Consider the following 27044-nt stretch of genomic DNA (forward strand, 5'->3'; position numbering starts at 1 on the left):
TAACTAAAGTGCTAAAAAGTACACTAACACCCATAAACTACTTATTAACCTCTAAACCGAGGCCTTTCCGCATCACAAACGCTAAAATTAAATTATTAACCCCTAATCTGCCGCTCTGGACATCGCCGCCACTATAATAAACATATTAATCCCTAGCCCGCCGTACTCCTGCATCGCAAACACTAATCTGCTGTCCCTACATAGCCGCAACCTACATTACTGTTATTAACCCCTAATCTGCTGCCCCAAAAATCGCTGCCACTATACTAAAGTTATTAACCCCTAAACCTAACCCAGAGTCTAACCCTAACGTAACCCTAACACCCACTAACTTTAACATAATTTAAATTATTCCAAATAAAAATTACAATTTATACCTAAATTATTCCTATTTAAAAATAAAAATAAACCTGTAAAATAAAACTTTCTTGTAAAATAAAAGCTAAGCTAGCTACAATATAACTAATAGTTATAGTGTATCTAGCTTATGTTTTATTTTTATCTTACAGGTAAGTTTGTATTTATTTTAACTAGGTAGATATAGTTATTTACTAACTACCTAGCTAAAATAAATACAAACTTACCTGTAAGATAAAACCTAACCTGTCTTAATCTAAAACCTACCATTACACTAAAATTAAATAAATTAAATTACAAAAAAACATTTATCTAAATTACAAAAAATAATAAACTCTGAATTACAAAAAATAAACGCTAAATTACACAAAATAAAAAAGAAATTATAAAATATTGAAACTAATTACACCTAATCTAATAGCCCTATCATTCAAAATAAAAAAGCCCCCTCAAAATAAAAAAAAAAACCCTAGCCTACACTAAACTGCCAATGGCCCTTAAAAGGGCCTTTTGCCTGGCATTGCCCCAAAGAAATCAGCTCTTTTACCTGTAAACAAAAAATACAAACAACCCCCCAACAGTAAAACCCACCACCCACACAACCAACCCCCCCAAATAAAAACCTAACAAAAAAACTAAGCTCCCCATTGCCCTGAAAAGGGCATTTGGATGGGCATTGCCCTTAAAAGGACATTTAGCTCTTTTATGTTGCCCAAACCCTAATCTAAAAATAAAACCCACCCAATAAACCCTTAAAAAAAAACTAACACTAACCCCCGAAGATCCACTTAGTTTTTGAAGACCGGACATCCATCCTCATCCATCCGGGAGAAGTCTTCATCCAAGCGGCAAGAAGTTCTCATCGAAGCCGGAAGAAGTCTTCATCCAAGCGACAAGAAGTCGTCCTCCAGGCGGGCAGAAGTCTTCATCCAGACGGCATCTTCTATCTTCATCCTTCCGACGTGGAGCAGCTCCATCTTCAAGACATCCAAAGCGGAGCATCCTCTTCTTTCAATGGTTCTTGAAGAATAATGGTTCCTTTAAATGACTTCATCCAAGATGGTGTCCCTTGAATTCCGATTGGCTGATAGAATTCTATCAGCCAATCGGAATTAAAGGGTAAAAAATCCTATTGGCTGATACAATCGGCCAATAGAATGTGAGCTCAGTCCTATTGACTGATTGGATTAGCCAATAGGATTGAAGCTCAATCCTAGGTTTAACTGTAAGGTTTAACTGTAAGACAGGTTACGTTTTATTTTACAGGTAAATTTGTTTTTATTTTAACTAGGTAGCTAGTAAATAGTTAATAACTATTTACTAACTAGTCTACCTAGTTAAAATAAAAACAAATTTACCTGTAAAATAAAAATAAAACCTAACGGCTAGATTTAGAGTTGGACGGTAGACGTCAAAACCAGCGTTAGAGGCTCCTAACGCTGGTTTTTACCGCCCTCTGGTATTTGGAGTCAGTCAGGAAAGGGTCTAATGCTCACTTTGCAGCCGCGACTTTTCCATACCGCAGATCCCGTTTCCTATCTTTTCAATGGGATCTTTCTAACGCCGGTATTTAGAGTCTTGGCTGAAGTGAGCGTTAGAAATCTAACGACAAAACTCCAGCCGCAAAAAAAAGTCAGTAGTTAAGAGCTTTCTGGGCTAACGCCAGTTTATAAAGCTCTTAACTACTGTGCTCTAAAGTACACTAACACCCATAAACTACCTATGTACCCCTAAACCGAGGTCCCCCCACATCGCCGCCACTCTAATTAAATTTTTTAACCCCTAATCTGCCGTCCGCACGCCGCCGCAAGCTACGTTATACTTATGTACTCCTAATCTGCTGCGCCTAACACCGCCGACCCCTATATTATATTTACTAACCCCTAATCTGCCCCCCTCAACGTCGCCTCCACCTGCCTACACTTATTAACCCCTAATCTGCCGACCGGACCGCTCCGCTATTATAATAGAGTTATTAACCCCTAATCCGCCTCACTCCTGCCTCAATAACCCTATAATAAATAGTATTAACCCCTAATCTGCCCTCCCTAACATCGCCGACACCTAACTTCAAGCATTAACCCCTAATCTGCCGACCGGAGCTCACCGCTACGCTAATAAATTTTTTAACCCCTAAAGCTAATTCTAACCCTAACCCTAACACCCCCCTAACTTAAATATAATTTAAATCTAACGAAATAAATTAACTATTATTAAATAAATTATTCCTATTTAAAGCTAAATACTTACCTGTAAAATAAACCCTAATATAGCTACAATATAAATTATAATTATATTGTAGCTATTTTAGGATTAATATTTATTTTACAGGCAACTTTGTAATTATTTTAACCAGGTACAATAGCTATTAAATAGTTAAGAACTATTTAATAGTTACCTAGTTAAAATAATTACAAAATTACCTGTAAAATAAATCCTTACCTAAGTTACAATTAAACCTAACACTACACTATCAATAAATAAATTAAATAAACTACCTACAATTACCTACAATTAAACCTAACACTACACTATCAATAAATTAATTAAATACAATACCTACAAATAACTACAATTAAATAAACTAACTAAAGTACAAAAAATAAAAAAGAACTAAGTTACAAAAAATAAAAAAATATTTACAAACATTAGAAAAATATTACAACAATTTTAAACTAATTACACCTACTCTAAGCCCCCTAATAAAATAACAAAGACCCCCAAAATAAAAAAATGCCCTACCCTATTCTAAATTAAAAAAGTTCAAAGCTCTTTTACCTTACCAGCCCTGAAAAGGGCCATTTGCGGGGCATGCCCCAAATAATTCAGCTCTTTTGCCTGTAAAAAAAAACATACAATACCCCCCCCAACATTACAACCCACCACCCACATACCCCTAATCTAACCCAAACCCCCCTTAAATAAACCTAACACTAAGCCCCTGAAGATCTTCCTACCTTATCTTCACCATGCCAGGTTCACCGATCCGTCCTCCGAAGTCTTGATCCAAGCCTCCGAAGTCTTCATCCAAGCCCAAGCAGGGGCTGGCAAACCATAATCCGGCTGAAGTCTTCTATCAAGCGTCGGCTGAAGAGGTCCAGAAGAGGCTCCAAAGTCTTCATCCTATCTGGGAAGAAGAGGAGATCCGGACCGGCAACCATCTTGATCCAAGCGGCATCTTCTATCTTCATCCGAAGACGAACGGCTCCATCTTGAAGACCTTCAGCGCAGATCCATCTTCTTCTTCCGACGTCCAACTGAAGAATGAAGGTTCCTTTAAGGGACGTCATCCAAGATGGCGTCCCTCGAATTCCGATTGGCTGATAGGATTCTAGCAGCCAATCGGAATTAAGGTAGGAAAATTCTGATTGGCTGATGGAATCAGCCAATCAGATTCAAGTTCAATCCGATTGGCTGATCCAATCAGCCAATCAGATTGAGATCGCATTCTATTGGCTGTTCCGATCAGCCAATAGAATGCGAGCTCAATCTGATTGGCTGATCCAATCAGCCAATCGGATTGAACTTGAATCTGATTGGCTGATTCCATCAGCCAATCAGAATTTTCCTACCTTAATTCCGATTGGCTGATAGAATCCAATCGGAATTCGAGGGACGCCATCTTAGATGACGTCCCTTAAAGGAACCTTCATTCTTCAGTTGGACGTCGGAAGAAGAAGATGGATCCGCGCTGAAGGTCTTCAAGATGGAGCCGTTCGTCATCGGATGAAGATAGAAGATGCCGCTTGGATCAAGATGGTTGCCGGTCCGGATCTCCTCTTCTTCCCGGATAGGATGAAGACTTTGGAGCCTCTTCTGGACCTCTTCAGCTGACGCTTGATAGAAGACTTCAGCCGGATTATGGATCGCCAGCCCCTGCTTGGGCTTGGATGAAGACTTCGGAGGCTTGGATCAAGATTTAGGAGGACGGATCGGTGAACCTGGCATGGTGAAGATAAGGTAGGAAGATCTTCAGGGGCTTAGTGTTAGGTTTATTTAAGGGGGGTTTGGGTTAGATTAGGGGTATGTGGGTGGTGGGTTGTAATGTTGGGGGGGGTATTGTATGGGTTTTTTTAAAGGCAAAAGAGCTGAATTATTTGGGGCATGCCCCGCAAATGGCCCTTTTCAGGGCTGGTAAGGTAAAAGAGCTTTGAACTTTTTTAATTTAGAATAGGGTAGGGCATTTTTTTATTTTGGGGGTCTTTGTTATTTTATTAGGGGGCTTAGAGTAGGTGTAATTAGTTTAAAATTGTTGTAATATTTTTCTAATGTTTGCAAATTTTTTTTTATTTTTTGTAACTTAGTTCTTTTTTATTTTTTGTACTTTAGTTAGTTTATTTAATTGTAGTTATTTGTAGGTATTGTATTTAATTAATTTATTGATAGTGTAGTGTTAGGTTTAATTGTAGGTAATTGTAGGTAGTTTATTTAATTTATTTATTGATAGTGTAGTGTTAGGTTTAATTGTAACTTAGGTTAGGATTTATTTTACAGGTAATTTTGTAATTATTTTAACTAGGTAACTATTAAATAGTTATTAACTATTTAATAGCTATTGTACCTGGTTAAAATAATTACAAAGTTGCCTGTAAAATAAATATTAACCCTAAAATAGCTACAATATAATTATAATTTATATTGTAGCTATATTAGGGTTTATTTTACAGGTAAGTATTTAGCTTTAAATAGGAATAATTTATATAATAAGAGTTAATTTATTTTGTTAGATTTAAATTATATTTAACTTAGGGGGGTGTTAGTGTTAGGGTTAGACTTAGCTTTAGGGGTTAATCCATTTATTAGAGTAGCGGCGAGATCCGTTCGGCAGATTAGGGGTTAATTATTGTAGGTAGCTGGCGGCGACGTTGTGGGGGGCAGATTAGGGGTTAATAAATATAATATAGGTGTCGGCGATGTTAGGGGCAGCAGATTAGGGGTACATAGGTGTAATGTAGGTTGCGGTGGTGTACGGAGCGGCAGATTAGGGGTTAATAATAATATGCAGGGGTCAGCGATAGCGGGGGCGGCAGATTAGGGGTTAATAAGTGTAAGGTTAGGGGTGTTCAGACTCGGGGTACATGTTAGAGTGTTAGGTGCAGACGTAGGAAGTGTTTCCCCATAGAAAACAATGGGGCTGCGTTAGGAGCTGAACGCTGCTTTTTTGCAGGTGTTAGGTTTTTTTTCAGCTCAAACAGCCCCATTGTTTTCTATGGGGGAATCGTGGACGAGCACGTTTTTGAAGCTGACCGCGTCCGTAAGCAACGCTGGTATTTAGAGTTGCAGAGTTGCAGTGGCGGTAAATATGCTATACGCTCCCTTTTTTGGAGCCTAACGCAGCCATTCTGTGAACTCTAAATACCAGCGGTATTTAAAAGGTGCGGGGGAAAAAAAGCACGCGTAGCTAACGCACCCCTTTGGCCGCAGAATAAATCTAGCCGTAAGTTAGCTACAATGTAACTATTAGTTATATTGTAGCTATCTTAGGTTTTTTTTTACAGGTAAGTATTTAGTTTTAAATAGGTATTATTTAGGTAATACTAGTAATTTTTATTTAGATTTATTTTAATTACATTAAAGTTAGGGGGTGTTAGGGTTAGACTTAGGTTTAGGGGTTAATATATTTATTTATTGTTAGAGGCCAGAGGTTTAGGGGTTAATAACTTTAGTATAATGGCCGCGGCGACGCTGGTGGTGGAAAAATAGGGGTTAATAAGTGTAATGTAGGTGGCGGCGACATTGGGGACTGCAGATTAGGGGTTAATAAGTGTAATGTAGGTGGCGGCAGATTAGGGGTTAATAAGTGTAATGTAGGTGGCAGCAGATTAGGGGTTAATAAGTGTAATGTAGGTGGCGGCAGATTAGGGGTTAATAAGTGTAATGTAGGTGGCGGCAGATTAGGGGTTAATAAGTGTAATGTAGGTGGCGGCAGATTAGGGGTTAATAAGTGTAATGTAGGTGGCAGCAGATTAGGGGTTAATAAGTGTAATGTAGGTGGCGGCGACATTGGGGACTGCAGATTAGGGGTTAATAAGTGTAATGTAGGTGGCGGCAGATTAGGGGTTAATAAGTATAATGTAGGTGGCAGCAGATTAGGGGTTAATAAGTGTAATGTAGGTGGCGGCGACATTGGGGACTGCAGATTAGGGGTTAATAAGTGTAATGTAGGTGGCGGCAGATTAGGGGTTAATAAGTGTAATGTAGGTGGCGGCGACATTGGGGACTGCAGATTAGGGGTTAATAAGTGTAATGTAGGTGGCGGCAGATTAGGGGTTAATAAGTGTAATGTAGGTGGCGGCGATGTTGGGGGCTGTAGATTAGGGGTGTTTAGACTTGGGGTTTATACTAGGGTGTTAGGTTTAAACATAACTTTTCTTTCCCCATAGGAATCAATGGGGCTGCGCTATGGAGGCTTTTTTTTTTAGGAGCTGAACGCTGCTTTTTTGCAGGTGTTAGGTTTTTTTTCAGCTCAAACAGCCCCATTGTTTTCTATGGGGGAATCGTGGACGAGCACGTTTTTGAAGCTGACCGCGTCCGTAAGCAACGCTGGTATTTAGAGTTGCAGAGTTGCAGTGGCGGTAAATATGCTATACGCTCCCTTTTTTGGAGCCTAACGCAGCCATTCTGTGAACTCTAAATACCAGCGGTATTTAAAAGGTGCGGGGGAAAAAAAGCACGCGTAGCTAACGCACCCCTTTGGCCGCAGAATAAATCTAGCCGTAAATTAGCTACAATGTAACTATTAGTTATATTGTAGCTATCTTAGGTTTTTTTTTACAGGTAAGTATTTAGTTTTAAATAGGTATTATTTAGGTAATACTAGTAATTTTTATTTAGATTTATTTTAATTACATTAAAGTTAGGGGGTGTTAGGGTTAGACTTAGGTTTAGGGGTTAATATATTTATTTATTGTTAGAGGCCAGAGGTTTAGGGGTTAATAACTTTAGTATAATGGCCGCGGCGACGCTGGTGGTGGAAAAATAGGGGTTAATAAGTGTAATGTAGGTGGCGGCGACATTGGGGACTGCAGATTAGGGGTTAATAAGTGTAATGTAGGTGGCGGCAGATTAGGGGTTAATAAGTGTAATGTAGGTGGCAGCAGATTAGGGGTTAATAAGTGTAATGTAGGTGGCGGCAGATTAGGGGTTAATAAGTGTAATGTAGGTGGCGGCAGATTAGGGGTTAATAAGTGTAATGTAGGTGGCGGCAGATTAGGGGTTAATAAGTGTAATGTAGGTGGCAGCAGATTAGGGGTTAATAAGTGTAATGTAGGTGGCAGCAGATTAGGGGTTAATAAGTGTAATGTAGGTGGCGGCGACATTGGGGACTGCAGATTAGGGGTTAATAAGTGTAATGTAGGTGGCGGCAGATTAGGGGTTAATAAGTATAATGTAGGTGGCAGCAGATTAGGGGTTAATAAGTGTAATGTAGGTGGCGGCGACATTGGGGACTGCAGATTAGGGGTTAATAAGTGTAATGTAGGTGGCGGCAGATTAGGGGTTAATAAGTGTAATGTAGGTGGCGGCGATGTTGGGGGCTGTAGATTAGGGGTGTTTAGACTTGGGGTTTATACTAGGGTGTTAGGTTTAAACATAACTTTTCTTTCCCCATAGGAATCAATGGGGCTGCGCTATGGAGGCTTTTTTTTTTAGCTGGCTCTCCCCATTGATGTTTATGGGGAAATCGTGCACGAGCACGTAAAAGCAGCTCACAGCAGCACTGGTATTTGGGTGCGGCATGGAGCTCAACGCTGCCATATTGCCTACTAAACCTGTAATACCAGCACCGTTAAAGGTGAGCGGTGGAAATAACTTGCAAGTTAGCAGTGAGGCAGCCATAACGCAAAACTCGTAATCTGGCCGATAGTCGTGTTAAAAAGGTAAAACATTATTAATTTAGTGAATCTGTTTAGGCATATAGGTTTCAAATTAAATGATTTTTTGCCTCTCATATAGACTTCCAATACTAATTCAACTCTCAGTCATTGGATGTTCTTTAAGCCGTATTTTTACAGCGCTGCAGTGTACTTTCTCTCTGTTATATGAGGGTGTTTTGTAAGCATCTGTGTTTTGATGTATAGGGATTCTTTTTTTCACTGCTAGCTTTGCGACTTCTTGTTTCTACGCTGATATCGCTTCTCCTTCTTCGCACACTTATAAGCAAAGATAGCAAAATGAGTTTAACTCTTGTTTAGTTTATGCATTTTTATATTGGAATATAGCAGAGCACAACCAATAAATAAAGAAGGAAAATGTGCACAGCGTGTGTACTGGGTGATATGGTCTGTCTGGTAAATACACAAACTGTTTTATGGTAAAGTTATAAAAACTACATCATGGGATATAAAAGCTGAATCTGCTTTATTTGTACAGGTGAAGATAACGCTGATATAGTGAAAGTCGAGATAATAGAAGATCTGTGTGCGACGCTGGGAACCCCATATAAGGAAACCAGTGCCCTTATCAGCGCACGTGAGTGTGCATGTATCTTGTGTCTGAGGTACACAGGTTATATGTGAGTGTGCACGTGTGTTGTGTCTAAGAGATGTGGTATACTGTACATGTAAGTTACAACATACATGTGTCTGGGTGACGTGGGATATAGGTAAGTATGCACGTATATTGTAAGGTACGCAGGTTATATGTGAGTGTGCACGTGTGTTGTGTCTAAGAGATGTGGTATACTGTACATGTAAGTTACAACATACATGTGTCTGGGTGACGTGGGATATAGGTAAGTATGCACGTATATTGTAAGGTACGCAGGTTATATGTGAGTGTGCACGTGTGTTGTGTCTAAGAGATGTGGTATACTGTACATGTAAGTTACAACATACATGTGTCTGGGTGAAGTGGGATATAGGTAAGTATGCACGTATATTGTGAGGTACGCAGGTTATATGTGAGTGTGCACATGTGTTGTGTCTGAGGTACGCAGGTTATATGTGAGTGTGCACGTGTGTTGTGTCTGAGGTACGCAGGTTATATGTGAGTGTACACTTGTGTTGTGTCTGAGGTAAAAAGCTTTACTATATTTGATTCTTTATAAACAATGGGCTATTCATTAAAGGGGCAGTATACACTCATTTTCATATAACTGCATGTAATAGACACTACTATAAAGAATAATATGCACAGATACTGATATAAAAATCCAGTATAAAACTGTTTAAAAACGTACTTAGAAGCTCTCAGTTTGGCTCTGTTGAAAAGGCAGCTGGAAAGCCCACTGCAAGTGGCAAATAAGACACTCCCCCCTCCCCTTTCTTTTGCATATGAAAAGACCCTTTACACAAACAGGAGCAAGCTGGAGAAGGTAACTGACGGTATTCAAATAAAACTTTGGGGCTTGGTTAGAAGTCTGAAAATCAGAGCAATGTTATTTAAAAATAAGCAAAACTATACATTTATTTTAAAAAAAAAACTTTATGGGCTATATAAATAGATTATCTACAAAACATTTATGCAAAGAAAAAATGAGTGTATAATGGCCCTTTAAATATATCACATATTTTCTATTATGTGTTTTTATTACTCTTATTCATCTTCGATGTATCCAGCCTCCTGTCGGCAGTGATGTCACATCCTGCTAATTCATTCAATATATTCAGATTATGTTAAAACTTTTTCTTTGTCTTTATTTTTATTTTTAGGGGTCATGCTTCTATCACCCCTTTAGTTGTATTCTCATTCTTGTTATAAAAAAGCTGATTTTCGGCTTATTCTATTGGGCGTGACATCACGCCTACTCTCAGGCGTCGACTTCTAACGATTTGGCCATAGGTTGTTTCTCGTAGGTGTGTGCTCATGATCCATTTTCATTGGATATGGTCTAGTTGTTTATTTTGTCTGTCAGTGTCTGTAAGCAATTGCTTTGACAGTTGATATAAGAGAAGCTTATGGGGTCTGACATTTACCAGTCTATTATTTATCAGAGAATTTATTGAATGTTATATAGTTGCAAATTATATCTTGATCCATATATTGTCAATATTTATACCTGTGGAGAGTCTATGCAGTAGGACAATTGTTCGTCCATATCAGACTCCACGTGAATTATTATAGATTATAATGTCAGGTGTATTATACTACTGTCATTTTGTCTATGACTTAGTGGTGCTCATTGCCTAATATTAGAAGTTTGTGTATTTATCTATATATATGACTTGTATATCAGATGTGTTTTTTATTGACCACTATATTCTAAGTCTTCTTACTCTATTGGCTTATTCAAAATACTTTAAACACTTAGTTGATTAGTGGCTTAAAAGTGAACTTAAAAATGAATTATCTTGGGCTAGAGGCTTATAGGCCAATAGAGTAAGAATACTTAGAATATAGTGCAAATAAAAAACACATCTGATATAAAAGTCATATATATAGATAAATATACAAACTTCTATTGTGACTATTATATAGTGAGGAAATTTATAACTGTCTAAAGTCACGTATATGCCCAAATGTAAGCATCTAGTCTAAAAATGGCAAAGTTTATTGCATCATTCTTAGCGCGATAATTTTTTTTGTGCAAAGTTACATCCGATGACGCAAATTCGTAATTTCCGGCATCTTAGTTGACGCTGAGTTCCTTGCACAAGGTTGCGTCTTTAATGACGTGAGTGTGTCATTTCCGGATGTTGTTAGCGCCAAAAAAATTTCAGTTTACGCTGTGCGTCATACTTGGCGCCAAATAATTTAGTTATTTTAATCCCCATTCCTATATGCCTCTTGCCTTTTCTTCTATTCAGAGGGCTATGCTGTTTGCATTTTTTTGCATTCCTGAAACTGCCATAAAAGGAAATTGATAATTTTGCTTTATATGTTGTTTTTTCTCTTACATTTGCAAGATGTCTCAATCTGATCCTGTCTCAGAAACCACTGTTGGAACCCTGCTGCCTGATAACAGTTCTACCAAAGCTAAGTGCATTTGTTGTAAATTTGTGGAGATTATATCTCCAGCTGTAGTATGTAATAGTTGTCATGATAAGCTTTTACATGCAGAGAATGTGTCCATCAGTAATAGTACAATGCCTTTTGTTCCTTCAACATCCAATGTACAAGATATACCTGTGAATATAAAAGATTGTATTGCTGATGCGATTCAGAAGGCTTTGTCTGTCATCCCGCCTTCTAATAAACATAAAAGGTCTTTTTAAAATTTCTCATAAAGTTGATGAAATTTCAAATGACCGACAACATACTGAATTATCCTCCTCTGACGAGGATCTATCTGATTCAGAAGATCCTTCTTTAGATATTGACACTGACAAATCTACTTATTTATTTAAAATGGAGTATATTCGTTCCTTGTTAAAAGAAGTGTTGATTAAATTGGATATTTAGGAAACTAGTCCTCTTGATATTAAAACTAGTAAACGTTTAAATTCTGTTTATAAACCTCCTGTCGTTACTCCAGAGGTTTTTCCAGTTCCTGATGCTATTTCTGATATGAAATGGAATGGAATAGGCTGGTACTTCTTGTATTCCTTCTTCAAGGTTTAAAAAATTGTATCCTTTGCCAGCAGTTAGATTGGAGTTTTGGGAAAAGATCCCCAAAGTTTATGGGGCTATTTCTACTCTTGCTAAACATACTACTTCCTATTCTTCCTATGGAAGATAGTACTTCTTTTAAAGACCCTTTAGATAGGAAACTTGAATCTTATCTAAGGAAAAGCGTATTTATATTCTGGTCATCTACTAAGGCCTGCCATTTCTATGGCTGATGTTGCAGCTGCATCAACTTTTTGGTTGGAAAGTTTAGCGCAACAGGATCCTGATTTGTCTAGCATTGTTCGCTTGCTTCAATATGCTAATCATTTTATCTGTGATACATTGATATCATCAAAATTGATGTTAAATCTATGTCTTTAGCTATTTTTGCTAGAAGAGCTTTGTGGCATAAATATTGGAATGCTGACATGGTATCATGGTAGAGATTACTATCTCTTTCTTTCCAAGGTAATAAGTTATTTGGTTCTCAGTTGGATTCGATTATTTTAACTGTCACTTGGGGGAAGGGAGTTTGTTTTGCCTCAGAATAAAAGACCTAAGGGTAGATCTAAAGCTTCTAACCGTTTTCGTTCCTTTCGACAAAATAAGGAACAGAAACCTAATGCTTCCCCCAAAGAATCTGGTTCCAACTGGAAACCTTCTTCAAGTTGGAGTAAATCCAAACCGTTTAAGAAACCAAAGCCAGCCCCCAAGTCTGCATGAAGGTGCGGCCCTCATTCCAGCTCAGCTGGCAGGGGGCAGATTAAGATTCTTCCAAAACATTTGAGCAGATTATGTCCAAAATCAATGGATTCAAAGTATTGTCTCTCAAGAGTACCAAATAGGATTCAGAGTAAGACCTTCTGTGAGAAGGTTTTTTCTCTCATACATCCCAGTAAATCCAGTAAAGGTTCAAGCTTTTCTGAAGTGTGTTTCAGACCTGGAGCTTTCAGGGGTAATCATACCAGTTCCGTTTCAGGAACAGGGTCTAGGGTTTTATTCAAATCTATTCATTGTCCCAAAGAAAGAAAATTCATTCAGGCCAGTTCTGGATCTGAAATTTTGAATCGTTATGTAAGAGTGCCAACTTTCAAAATGGTGACTATAAGGACAATTCTGCTTTTGTTCAGCAAGGGCATTATATGTCCACAATAGACTTACAAGATGCATATCTTCATATTCTGATTCATCCAGACCACTATCAGTTTCTGAGATTCTCTTTTCTAGACAAGCATTACCAATTTGTCACTCTACCGTTTGGCCTAGCAACAGCTCCAAGAATCTTTTTGAAGGTTCTCGGTGCCCTACTCTCTGTAATCAGTGATCGGAGTATTGTGGTATTTCCTTATTTGGACAATATCTGGGTACTAGCTCAGTCTTTACATTCTGCAGAATCTCACATGAATCAACTAGTGTTGTTTCTTCAAAGACATGGTTGGAGGATCAATTTACCAAAAAGTTCTTTGATTCCTCAGACAAGGGTCACCTTTTTAGGTTTCCAGATAGATTCAGTGTCCATGACTCTGTCTCTAACAGACAAGAGACGATTAAAATTTATTTCAGCTTGTCGGAACCTTCAGTCTCAGTCATTCCCTTCAGTGGCTATGTGCATGGAAGTTTTAGGTCTCATGACAGCAGCATCGGACGTAATCCCCTTTGCTCGTTTTCATATGAGACCTCTCCAGCTTTGTATGCTGAACCAATGGTGCAGGGATTATACAAATATATCACAATTAATATCCTTAAATCCCAATGTTCGACTCTCTATGACTTGGTGGTTAGATCACCATCGTATAGTTCAAGGGGCCTCTTTTTTTTGTCCAACCTGGACTGTGATCACAACAGATGCAAGTCTTTAAGGTTGGGGAGCTGTCTGGGGATCTCTGACAGCACAAGGGGTTCGGAAACCTCAAGAGGCGAGGTTACCAATTAATATTTTAGAACTCCGTGCTATCTTCAGGGCTCTTCAGGTTTGGCCTCTGTTGAAGAGAGAACCGTTCACTTGTTTACAGACAGACAATATCACAACTGTGGCATATGTCAATCATCAGGGTGGGACTTGCAGTCCCCAAGCCATGAAAGAAGTATCTTGGATTCTTACTTGGGCGGAATCCAGCTCCTGTCTAATTTCTGTGGTTCATATCCCAGGTATAGACAATTGGGAAGCGGATTATCTCAGCCGTCAGACTTTACATTCGGGGGAGTGGTCGTTCTATCCAGATGTGTTTTCTCTGATTGTTCAGATGTGGGGTCTTCGTGAAATAGATCTGATGGCTTCTCATCTAAACAAGAAACTTTCCAGGTACCTGTCCAGGTCCAGGGATACTCAGGCGGAAGCGGTGGATGCGTTATCAGTTCCTTGGTGTTACCAACCTGCTTATATTTTCCTGCCTCTAGTTCTTCCAAAAGGACAGATAGCTCAGCGTGCTAAGGCACTGTTGCTGAGCTCTGTAGCAACCCAAGGGTTGCAGGTTTGATCCCCGACGAGGTCCACTCAGCCTTTCATCCTTCCGAGGTAGATAAAATGAGCAGCGCCTTGAGCCATGCTTTAGAAGTACCCAATACATACATACATCTCAAAAATCATCATGGAACAATCGTTTGTGTTGCTGGTAGCTCCAGCATGGCCTCACAGGTTTTGGTATGCGGATCTTGTCTGGATGTCCAGTTGCCAACCTTGGCCACTTCCATTAAGGCCAGACCTTCTGTCTCGAGGTCCATTTTTCCATCAGGATCTCAAATCATTAAATTTGAAGGTATGGAAATTGAATGCCTAGTGCTTAGTCATAGAGGTTGCTCTGACTCAGTGATTAAAACTATGTTACAGGCTCGTAAATCTGTTTCTAGGAAGATTTATTATCGAGTTTGGAAGACTTATATTTCATGGTGTGCTTCTCATAAATTCTCCTGGCATTCTTTTAGAATTCCTAGAATTTTACAGTTTCTTCAGGATGGCTTGGATAAGGGTTTGTCTGCAAGTTCCTTAAAGGGACAAATCTCTGCTCGTTTTTATTTCACAGAAAGATTACTAAGCTTCCTGATATTCACTGTTTTGTACAGGCTTTGGTCTGTATCAAGCCTGTCATTAAATCAATATCTCCTCCTTGGAGTCTTAATTTGGTTTTGAAGGCTTTACAGGCTCCTCCTTTTGAGCATATGCATTATTTAGACATTAAACTACTTTCTTGAAAAGTGTTGCTCCTTTTGGCCATCTCTTCTGCTAGAAGAGTTTCTGAATTATCTACTCTTTCTTGTGAATCTCCTTTTCTGATTTTCCATCAGGATAAGGCAGTTTTGCGGACTTTATTTAAATTCTTACCTAAGGTTATGAATTCTAACAACATTAATCGAGAAATTGTTGTTCCTTCTTTGTGTCCTAATCCTAAGAATTCTTTGGAGAGATCCTTGCATTCTTTGGATGTTGTAAGAGCTTTGAAATATTCTTCAAATGAATGAAGCTACTTGGAAAGGTCAGAAGGCTTCTGCCATTTCCTTAGCATGTTGGTTAAAGCTTTTGATTCATCAGGCTTATTTGGAGTCGGGTCAGGCCCCGCCTCAGAGAATTACAGCTCATTCTACTAGATCAGTCTCCATGTCGTGGGCTTTTAAGAATGAAACTTCAGTTGATCAGATTTGCAAAGCAGCAACTTGGTCTTCTTTGCATACATTTACTAAATTCTACCATTTTGATGTATTTGCTTCTTCAGAAGCAGTTTTTTGGTAGAAAAGTCCTTCAGGCAGCTGTTTCAGTTTGATTCATCTGCTTATGTTTTAAGTTTTTTTCATTCATTTATGAGAAAAACTTTTATTTTTTTGGTTGTGGATTTAATTTTCTCTTCTTTTTCACCCCACTACTTGGCTATTCGTTAAACAGAATTGTGGGTGTGGTGAGGGGTGTATTTATAGGCATTTTGAGGTTTGGGAAACTTTGGCCCTCCTGGTAGGATTGTATATACCATACGTCACTAGCTCATGGACTCTTGTCAATATGAAAGAAATGAATTTATCAGATAAGTTCTTACATAAATTATGTTTTTCTGTAGCTACAGTATCTTTTTTCGAGTATCACTTTAAGGACACTCATCACAATAAATGTTTGTGTACAATAAATGTTTGTGTACAATAAATGTTTGTGTACATATAAGGATATTGCACATATCGTATCAATGTGAGTGCATGGTGATGAATCAGCAATAAATATTTAAGATTGCTTGAAGTCCATCAATGCCATATTGACTGTCTTTTACCAGATTTTAACCACTATAACTAGTGTTTTAAATTATTTTAATTATTGTTTTATTGATTGCAAGGATCAATGTTTTTATGTATTGTATAATTATATTTTCATTTATAGTACTCATACCTTGACATCTAGGTGTCTTTTATCCAGAGCTATAGGGTACAGACTGTTAGCAGGCGCTAGGCGTACATACCCCCTTTCTGCGTATGTATATAGGTTATGACTGGGGTACATAGGTTACAGGTGAGTGTGCACGTGTGTTACCATCAGTTAACTTCCTGCTGTAATTACAGGGCGTCTAAAGGAAAACCCGGGCACTGAGCTATTAAATGTACAGACTTCTGTTATATAAGTTTGTTACACCCTGTACTGTACTATCAGGTAACTTCCTGCTGTAATTACAGGGCGTCTAAAGGAAAACCCGGGCACTGAGCTATTAAATGTGAAGGAAGAGGATGAGACAAATGACATGAATAGTCATCAGACTGAAATACATTGGTCTCTCCCTGCCGGTGAGTAGTAATACGTGAGAGTCTGCCGGGGCTGTGCACACCGTTACTTATTGCTCTCTTTTGTAGTTTACTGTCTGGTTTATAAGCGCAGATAACACAATGCGTTTAACCCTTGTTTAGTTCATGTTGTAGTTTTATTCTGGAATATAGAGGATCATGGTCAAAAAAAGTATGAGAGAGAAAAGGAGGACTGACAATAGCACTAAATACACAAACTGTTTTATGGTAAAGTTATAAAAACTAGTTCATGGGATATAAAAGCTGAATCTGCTTTATTTGTACTGGTGAAGATAACACTGATATAGTGAAAGTTGAGATAACAGAAGATCTGTGTGTGAGGCGTCCGCTAGAAGCTTCAGATGTGGAAACCAGTGGCAGTATCAGCCTAGGTGAATGTGCATGTGTGTTGTGTCTGAGGCACACAGCAGACAGGCGAGTGTGCACATATGTTGTGCCTGAGGGATGTAGGTCACAGGTAAGTGTCTATGTTGTGTCTGAGATATAAGGGTAGCATGAGTGTTATGTGTGAGGTACGTGGGTTACAGGTGAGTGTGCGCATATATTGTGTGTGAGGTACGTGGGTTACAGGTGAGTGTGCGCATATATTGCGTGTGAGGTATGTGGGTTACAGGTGAGTGTGCACATATATTGTGTGTGAGGTATGTGGGTTATAGGTGAGTGTACACATATATTGTGTGTGAGGTATGTGGGTTACAGGTGAGTGTGCACATATATTGTGTGTGAGGTATGTGGGTTATAGGTGAGTGTACACATATATTGTATGTGAGGTATGTGGGTTATAGGTGAGTGTGCGCATATATTGTGTGTGAGGTATGTGGGTTACAGGTGAGTGTGCACATATATTGTGTGTGAGGTATGTGGGTTATAGGTGAGTGTGCACATATATTGTGTGTGAGGTACGTGGGTTATAGGTGTGTGCACATATATTGTGTGTGAGGTATGTGGGTTATAGGTGAGTGTGCACATATATTGTGTGTGAGGTACGTGGGTTACAGGTGAGTGTGCACATATATTGTGTGTGAGGTATGTGGGTTACATGTGAGTGTGCACATATATTGTGTGTGAGGTACGTGGGTTACTAGTGAGTGTGCACATATATTGTGTGTGAGGTACATGGGTTACAGGTGAGTGTGCACATATATTGTGTGTGAGGTTTATGAGTTACAGATGAGAGTGCATCATTAAATATTAAATAATTCTTTTGTTTACACATAGTAATTTTTGGGTCATCACATGATTTTTATTTATATATAATGAGAGATAAATTGATACTTTCCACAAGTACTACAAACAACTTATACATATGCACGTCTATCCTTATTGTCCAGGCCGTATGGATGTGACAACTTCAGATGGCTCAGCGGTTGAGCACACAGGAGAACCGTATGTGTGTGATCACGTAAAGACTAAGGATGATGAAGTTCCTATAAATACGGCTACAGGTGATTAGCATTAGCACATTAACCGTCAATTTACCCTGTACATCAGCAGTGGTTGACATACCCCCAAACATCCACCAGATGTATTATTATTCTCTATTTATAAAGCGCCAACACATAACACAGCACTGTCCATAGGTAACAAAGATAAAAGTACAGTACAATACAATATAAAAAAAGACACCAGACAAAATTTAACAAACAAATACAGGGGGAATTGGGTGCCCTGTTCCCGTGGGAACTTACAATCTAGATGGGTAGGAGGGTGAGAAACAGTAGGTGGGGACTGCTAAGGTGAGAATGGTGTTAGCATGGAGTTAGATGAGGGCAACTATTAGGCAAGTGGAATTCATTGGTTACTGATTTGGTGATATGCTTCCCTAAACAAAAAGGTCTTTAGGGAGCGTTTAAAGGAGGAGAGGTTGGGGGAAAGTCTGACAGCTCGAGGAAGTGCGTTCCAGAGGGTTGGTGCCGCACGAGAGAAGTCTGTAGTCTAGCATGAGAGGAGGTGATGGTAGAAGAGGTAAGGAGTAGATCGTTGTTGGATCTTAGGGGGTGGGCTGGAGTATATTTGTTGATGAGTGAGGACAGGTAGGTGGGGCCTGCGTTGGTAAGGGCTTTGTAGGTCAAAGTGAGAATTTTGAATTTAATTCTGCTGTGGATGGGTAGCCAGTGAAGGGACTCGCAGAGGGGTGCAGCAGATACAGAGCATCGGGAGAGGTGGATTAACCTAGCAGAGGCAGTTAGGATGGATTGAAGGGGGGGAGAGGTGGGAGAGAGGAAGGCCAGTTAGTAGGTTATTACAGTAGTCAAGTCAGGAAATTACTAGGGAATGGATTAGCGTTTTAGTAGTTTCAGCACTGAGAAAAGGACAAATTTTGGAGCTATTATGTAGGTGGTTGAGACAGGATGAAGAGAGCAATTGGATGTGGGGCATGAAGGACAGAATAGTGTCAAGTGTAACTCCTAGGCAGTGGACTTGGAGTGATGGGGAGATAGTTGTGTCGCCAATAGTGATAGTAAAGTTAGAAACTGGAGTAGACTTAGATGGGGGAATTAGAAGAAGCTCAGTCTTGGACATGTTGATTTTTAGGTGGCGAGAGGCCATACAGGAAGAAATGCCAGATAAGCAGTCGGAAGGAGAGAGTACAGGGGTGGATAGGTAGATCTGAGTATCATCAGCATAGAGGTGATAGTTGAAGCCATAGCTACTGATAAGTTTACCCAGTGAAGTATAGATAGAGAAGAGTAGAGGGCCCTGAACAGAGTCTTGAGGTACTCCAACAGACAGAGGCAATGAAGAGGAGGAGTCACTAGCAAATGAGACAGAATATAACCTATTAGAGAGATAAAAGTGGATCCAGGAGAGGGCAGTGTCACAGAGGCCAAGGGAGCTGAGAGTCTGTAGGAGGAGGGGATGGTCAACAGTGTCAAAGGCAGCAGACAGGTAAAGTAAGATAAATATAGAGTAGTGGCCATTGTTTATAGCAGAAAGAAGATCGTTAGTAACCTTGGTGAGGGCAGTCACAGTTGAGTATTGGGGACGGAAGCCAGATTGCAGGGGTCAAGCAATGAGTTGGTTGACAGGAAGTGGGTTAGGCGATCAAAAAACTTTTTTTTTTTTTTTAAGGACTTTTGAAGCTAGCAGAAGCAGTGATATGGGCGGTAGTTTGTAGGAGAATTGGGTTTGAGGGAGGGGTTTTTGAGGATGGGGTTGACCTTTGCATGTTTGAGGGAAGATGGAAATGAACCGGTAGTAGGGATCAGTTGAATATGTGAGTAAGAGCTGGAGTGAGGGTAGAAGACAGAGAAGGTATTAGGTGTGAAGGGATAGGGTCAAGTGGGCAGATATAGCAAAGGTCTGCGTTATATTTGTATGCCTCCGGAAGTTATAACTGCAGTCCTAGCACAGCTTCACCACTGTCGGCAAAGCTGCGCTAGTTAATGACCACGGAGGTACAGGGTACGTCTGTCGTTAAGTAAAGATAATACTCTGTGATGGTGTCATTTTGTCTCATGTAAATAAGTTATATTTTCTCAGATGGTTACACAGCAGACACAAGTCAGTGAGCAGCTCATGTATGAATAACTAAGGGCTAGATTACAAATGAAGCACAAAACTATAATCAGTATTTAGTGCTAACTCCGCTCAAGTTATATCTGTAGTGCTCCTATTCTTGTACTTGTATTACAAGTTGAAAGTAAAATGTTATTGGAAGAGCCAAAGCCTCAGGTGCGCTAACATCTGGAGGTCGGATAGTGTGACCTCGCTGAGTCCCTTTCTGTATAGACGTATATTTAGACATATATAAATAAATCACATACATAGACGTCTGTATATTTAGACATATATAAATAAATCACATACATAGACTTCTGTATATTTAGACATATATAAATAAATCACATACATAGACGTCTGTATATTTAGACATATATAAATAAATCACATACATAGACTTCTGTATATTTAGACATATATAAATAAATCACATACATAGACGTCTGTATATTTAGACATATATAAATAAATCACATACATAGACGTCTGTATATTTAGACATATATAAATAAATCACATACATAGACTTCTGTATATTTAGACATATATAAATAAATCACATACATAGACGTCTGTATATTTAGACATATATATAAATAAATCACATACATAGACGTCTGTACATTTAGACATATATAAATAAATCACATACATAGACGTCTGTATATTTAGACATATATAAATAAATCACATACATAGACTTCTGTATATTTAGACATATATAAATAAATCACATACATAGACGTCTGTATATTTAGACATATATAAATAAATCACATACATAGACGTCTGTATATTTAGACATATATAAATAAATCACATACATAGACTTCTGTATATTTAGACATATTTATATAAATACATCACATACATAGACGTCTGTATATTTAGACATATATATATATATAAATAAATCACATACATAGACGTCTGTATATTTAGACATATTTATATAAATAAATCACATACATAGACGTCTGTATATTTAGACATATTTATATAAATAAATCACATACATAGACTTCTGTATATTTAGACATATTTATATAAATACATCACATACATAGACGTCTGTATATTTAGACATATATATATATATAAATAAATCACATACATAGACGTCTGTATATTTAGACATATTTATATAAATACATCACATACATAGACGTCTGTATATTTAGACATATATAAATAAATCACATACATAGACTTCTGTATATTTAGACACATATATAAATACATCACATACATAGACGTCTGTATATTTAGACATATATAAATAAATCACATACATAGACGTCTGTATATTTAGACATCTATAAATAAATCACATACATAGACGTCTGTATATTTAGACATATATAAATAAATCACATACATAGACGTCTGTACATTTAGACATATATAAATAAATCACATACATAGACGTCTGTATATTTAGACACATATAAATAAATCACATACATAGACGTCTGTACATTTAGACATATATAAATAAATCACATACATAGACGTCTGTATATTTAGACATATATAAATACATCACATACATAGACGTCTGTACATTTAGACATATATAAATAAATCACATACATAGACGTCTGTATATTTAGACATATATAAATAAATCACATACATAGACGTCTGTATATTTAGACATATATAAATACATCACATACATAGACGTCTGTATATTTAGACATATATAAATACATCACATACATAGACGTCTGTATATTTAGACATATATAAATAAATCACATACATAGACGTCTGTACATTTAGACATATATAAATAAATCACATACATAGACGTCTGTATATTTAGACATATATAAATAAATCACATACATAGACGTCTGTATATTTAGACATATATAAATAAATCACATACATAGACGTCTGTATATTTAGACATCTATAAATAATTATATACATAGACGTCTGTATATTTAGACATATATATAAATAAACCACATACATAGACGTCTGTATATTTAGACATATATAAATAAATCACATACATAGACGTCTGTATATTTAGACACATATAAATAAATCACATACATAGACGTCTGTATATTTAGACATATATAAATAAATCACATACATAGACGTCTGTATATTTAGACATATATAAATAAATCACATACATAGACTTCTGTATATTTAGACACATATAAATAAATCACATACATAGACGTCTGTATATTTAGACATATATAAATAAATCACATACATAGACTTCTGTATATTTAGACATATATAAATAAATCACATACATAGACGTCTGTATATTTAGACATATATAAATAAATCACATACATAGACGTCTGTATATTTAGACGTATATAAATAAATCACATACATAGACGTCTGTATATTTAGACATATATAAGTAAATCACATACATAGACGTCTGTATATTTAGACATATATAAATAAATCACATACATAGACGTCTGTATATTTAGACATATATAAGTAAATCACATACATAGACGTCTGTATATTTAGACATATATAAATAAATCACATACATAGACGTCTGTATATTTAGACATGTATAAATAAATCACATACATAGACGTCTGTATATTTAGACATATATAAATAAATCACATACATAGACGTCTGTATATTTAGACATACATAAATAAATCACATACATAGACGTCTGTATATTTAGACACATATAAATACATCACATACATAGACGTCTGTATATTTAGACATATATAAATAAATCACATACATAGACGTCTGTATATTTAGACATATATAAATAAATCACATACATAGACGTCTGTATATTTAGACATATATAAGTAAATCACATACATAGACGTCTGTATATTTAGACATATATAAATAAATCACATACATAGACGTCTGTATATTTAGACATATATAAATAAATCACATACATAGACGTCTGTATATTTAGACATCTATAAATAAATCACATACATAGACGTCTGTATATTTAGACACATATAAATAAATCACATACATAGACGTCTGTATATTTAGACATCTATAAATAAATCACATACATAGACGTCTGTATATTTAGACATCTATAAATAAATCACATACATAGACGTCTGTATATTTAGACATCTATAAATAAATCACATACATAGACGTCTGTATATTTAGACATCTATAAATAAATCACATACATAGACGTCTGTATATTTAGACACATATAAATAAATCACATACATAGACGTCTGTATATTTAGACATCTATAAATAAATCACATACATAGACGTCTGTATATTTAGACATATATAAATACATCACATACATAGACGTCTGTATATTTAGACATATATAAATAAATCACATACATAGACTTCTGTATATTTAGACATATACAGGTGGCCCTCATTTTACAACGGTTCAATTTACACAGTTTCAGAATAACAACCTTTTTTTCCAGTCATGTGATTGCTATTGAAAAGCATTGAGAAGCAGTGCAATTATTAAAATAGCCAGTAGGTGGAGCTGTCCGCTTGTGTTGAAGCAAAGCCAAGCAAGCTGAAATTAATTAGTTTAACCAGACCTGAGCTATCGAGCAGATTTCAAAGGAACAAGATCTTCCTGTCTATAAATCAGTCCAGACGGGAATGCATAGAAAGAACTGTTTGCAGAAAAATGCAAGTGAAGTCTGTGTTGTGTGATTATTTTATTAGGTTTATAATGCTGCTTAGCAAATGTTTTTGTTCATTTAACTTATTATATATTCTGTGTTGTGTGATTATTTTATTAGGTTTATAATGCTGTTTAGCATTTAAAGTCTTCATTTCAAAGCTTTAAAAATAATGTATTAGGTGTTACTTATGATAATTTTGAGAGGGGCCTGGAACCTATCTCCCTCACTTCCCATTTACTTACATTATAAACTGGGTTTCAATTTACAACGGTTTCGATTTACAACCATTCCTTCTGGAACCTAACCCCGGCGTAAACTGAGGGCTACCTGTATAAATAAATCACATACATAGACGTCTGTATATTTAGACATATATAAATACATCACATACATAGACGTCTGTATATTTAGACATATATAAATACATCACATACATAGACGTCTGTACATTTAGACACATATAAATAAATCACATACATAGACGTCTGTATATTTAGACATATATAAATAAATCACATACATAGACGTCTGTATATTTAGACACATATAAATAAATCACATACATAGACGTCTGTATATTTAGACATATATAAATAAATCACATACATAGACGTCTGTATATTTAGACATATATAAATAAATCACATACATAGACGTCTGTATATTTAGACATATATAAATAAATCACATACATAGACGTCTGTATATTTAGACATATATAAATAAATCACATACATAGACGTCTGTATATTTAGACATATATAAATACATCACATACATAGACGTCTGTATATTTAGACATATATAAATAAATCACATACATAGACGTCTGTATATTTAGACATCTATAAATAAATCACATACATAGACGTCTGTATATTTAGACATATATAAATAAATCACATACATAGACGTCTGTACATTTAGACATATATAAATAAATCACATACATAGACGTCTGTATATTTAGACACATATAAATAAATCACATACATAGACGTCTGTACATTTAGACATATATAAATAAATCACATACATAGACGTCTGTATATTTAGACATATATAAATACATCACATACATAGACGTCTGTACATTTAGACATATATAAATAAATCACATACATAGACGTCTGTATATTTAGACATATATAAATAAATCACATACATAGACGTCTGTATATTTAGACATATATAAATACATCACATACATAGACGTCTGTATATTTAGACATATATAAATACATCACATACATAGACGTCTGTATATTTAGACATATATAAATACATCACATACATAGACGTCTGTACATTTAGACATATATAAATAAATCACATACATAGACGTCTGTATATTTAGACATATATAAATAAATCACATACATAGACGTCTGTATATTTAGACACATATAAATAAATCACATACATAGACGTCTGTATATTTAGACATATATAAATAAATCACATACATAGACGTCTGTATATTTAGACATATATAAATAAATCACATACATAGACTTCTGTATATTTAGACACATATAAATAAATCACATACATAGACGTCTGTATATTTAGACATATATAAATAAATCACATACATAGACGTCTGTATATTTAGACATATATAAATACATCACATACATAGACGTCTGTACATTTAGACATATATAAATAAATCACATACATAGACGTCTGTATATTTAGACATATATAAATAAATCACATACATAGACGTCTGTATATTTAGACACATATAAATAAATCACATACATAGACGTCTGTATATTTAGACATATATAAATAAATCACATACATAGACGTCTGTATATTTAGACATATATAAATAAATCACATACATAGACTTCTGTATATTTAGACACATATAAATAAATCACATACATAGACGTCTGTATATTTAGACATATATAAATAAATCACATACATAGACTTCTGTATATTTAGACATATATAAATAAATCACATACATAGACGTCTGTATATTTAGACATATATAAATAAATCACATACATAGACGTCTGTATATTTAGACGTATATAAATAAATCACATACATAGACGTCTGTATATTTAGACATATATAAGTAAATCACATACATAGACGTCTGTATATTTAGACATATATAAATAAATCACATACATAGACGTCTGTATATTTAGACATATATAAGTAAATCACATACATAGACGTCTGTATATTTAGACATATATAAATAAATCACATACATAGACGTCTGTATATTTAGACATGTATAAATAAATCACATACATAGACGTCTGTATATTTAGACATATATAAATAAATCACATACATAGACGTCTGTATATTTAGACATACATAAATAAATCACATACATAGACGTCTGTATATTTAGACACATATAAATACATCACATACATAGACGTCTGTATATTTAGACATATATAAATAAATCACATACATAGACGTCTGTATATTTAGACATATATAAATAAATCACATACATAGACGTCTGTATATTTAGACATATATAAGTAAATCACATACATAGACGTCTGTATATTTAGACATATATAAATAAATCACATACATAGACGTCTGTATATTTAGACATATATAAATAAATCACATACATAGACGTCTGTATATTTAGACATCTATAAATAAATCACATACATAGACGTCTGTATATTTAGACACATATAAATAAATCACATACATAGACGTCTGTATATTTAGACATCTATAAATAAATCACATACATAGACGTCTGTATATTTAGACATCTATAAATAAATCACATACATAGACGTCTGTATATTTAGACATCTATAAATAAATCACATACATAGACGTCTGTATATTTAGACATCTATAAATAAATCACATACATAGACGTCTGTATATTTAGACACATATAAATAAATCACATACATAGACGTCTGTATATTTAGACATCTATAAATAAATCACATACATAGACGTCTGTATATTTAGACATATATAAATACATCACATACATAGACGTCTGTATATTTAGACATATATAAATAAATCACATACATAGACTTCTGTATATTTAGACATATACAGGTGGCCCTCATTTTACAACGGTTCAATTTACACAGTTTCAGAATAACAACCTTTTTTTCCAGTCATGTGATTGCTATTGAAAAGCATTGAGAAGCAGTGCAATTATTAAAATAGCCAGTAGGTGGAGCTGTCCGCTTGTGTTGAAGCAAAGCCAAGCAAGCTGAAATTAATTAGTTT

The 27044-nt window shown here is 35.9% G+C and overlaps 1 protein-coding gene across 5 annotated transcripts in view; it reads left to right on the forward strand.

The window, feature by feature from the left end:
* Positions 1–27044, forward strand: part of LOC128652797 (zinc finger protein OZF-like) — a 167082-nt gene that overhangs the window by 82549 nt on the left and 57489 nt on the right. For 3 of the 5 annotated variants that reach the window (XM_053705733.1, XM_053705732.1, XM_053705735.1), the window contains 3 exons: positions 8728–8826; positions 16489–16596; positions 17946–18059. In XM_053705733.1, the coding sequence (XP_053561708.1) occupies positions 8728–8826; positions 16489–16596; positions 17946–18059 (321 nt within the window). The remainder of the gene's footprint in view (positions 1–8727; positions 8827–16488; positions 16597–17945; positions 18060–27044) is intronic. The other 2 variants (XM_053705736.1, XM_053705734.1) reach the window with 2 other exon arrangements.

Source organism: Bombina bombina, chromosome 3, assembly GCF_027579735.1.
Source record: "Bombina bombina isolate aBomBom1 chromosome 3, aBomBom1.pri, whole genome shotgun sequence".
Lineage (NCBI taxonomy): Eukaryota > Metazoa > Chordata > Amphibia > Anura > Bombinatoridae > Bombina > Bombina bombina.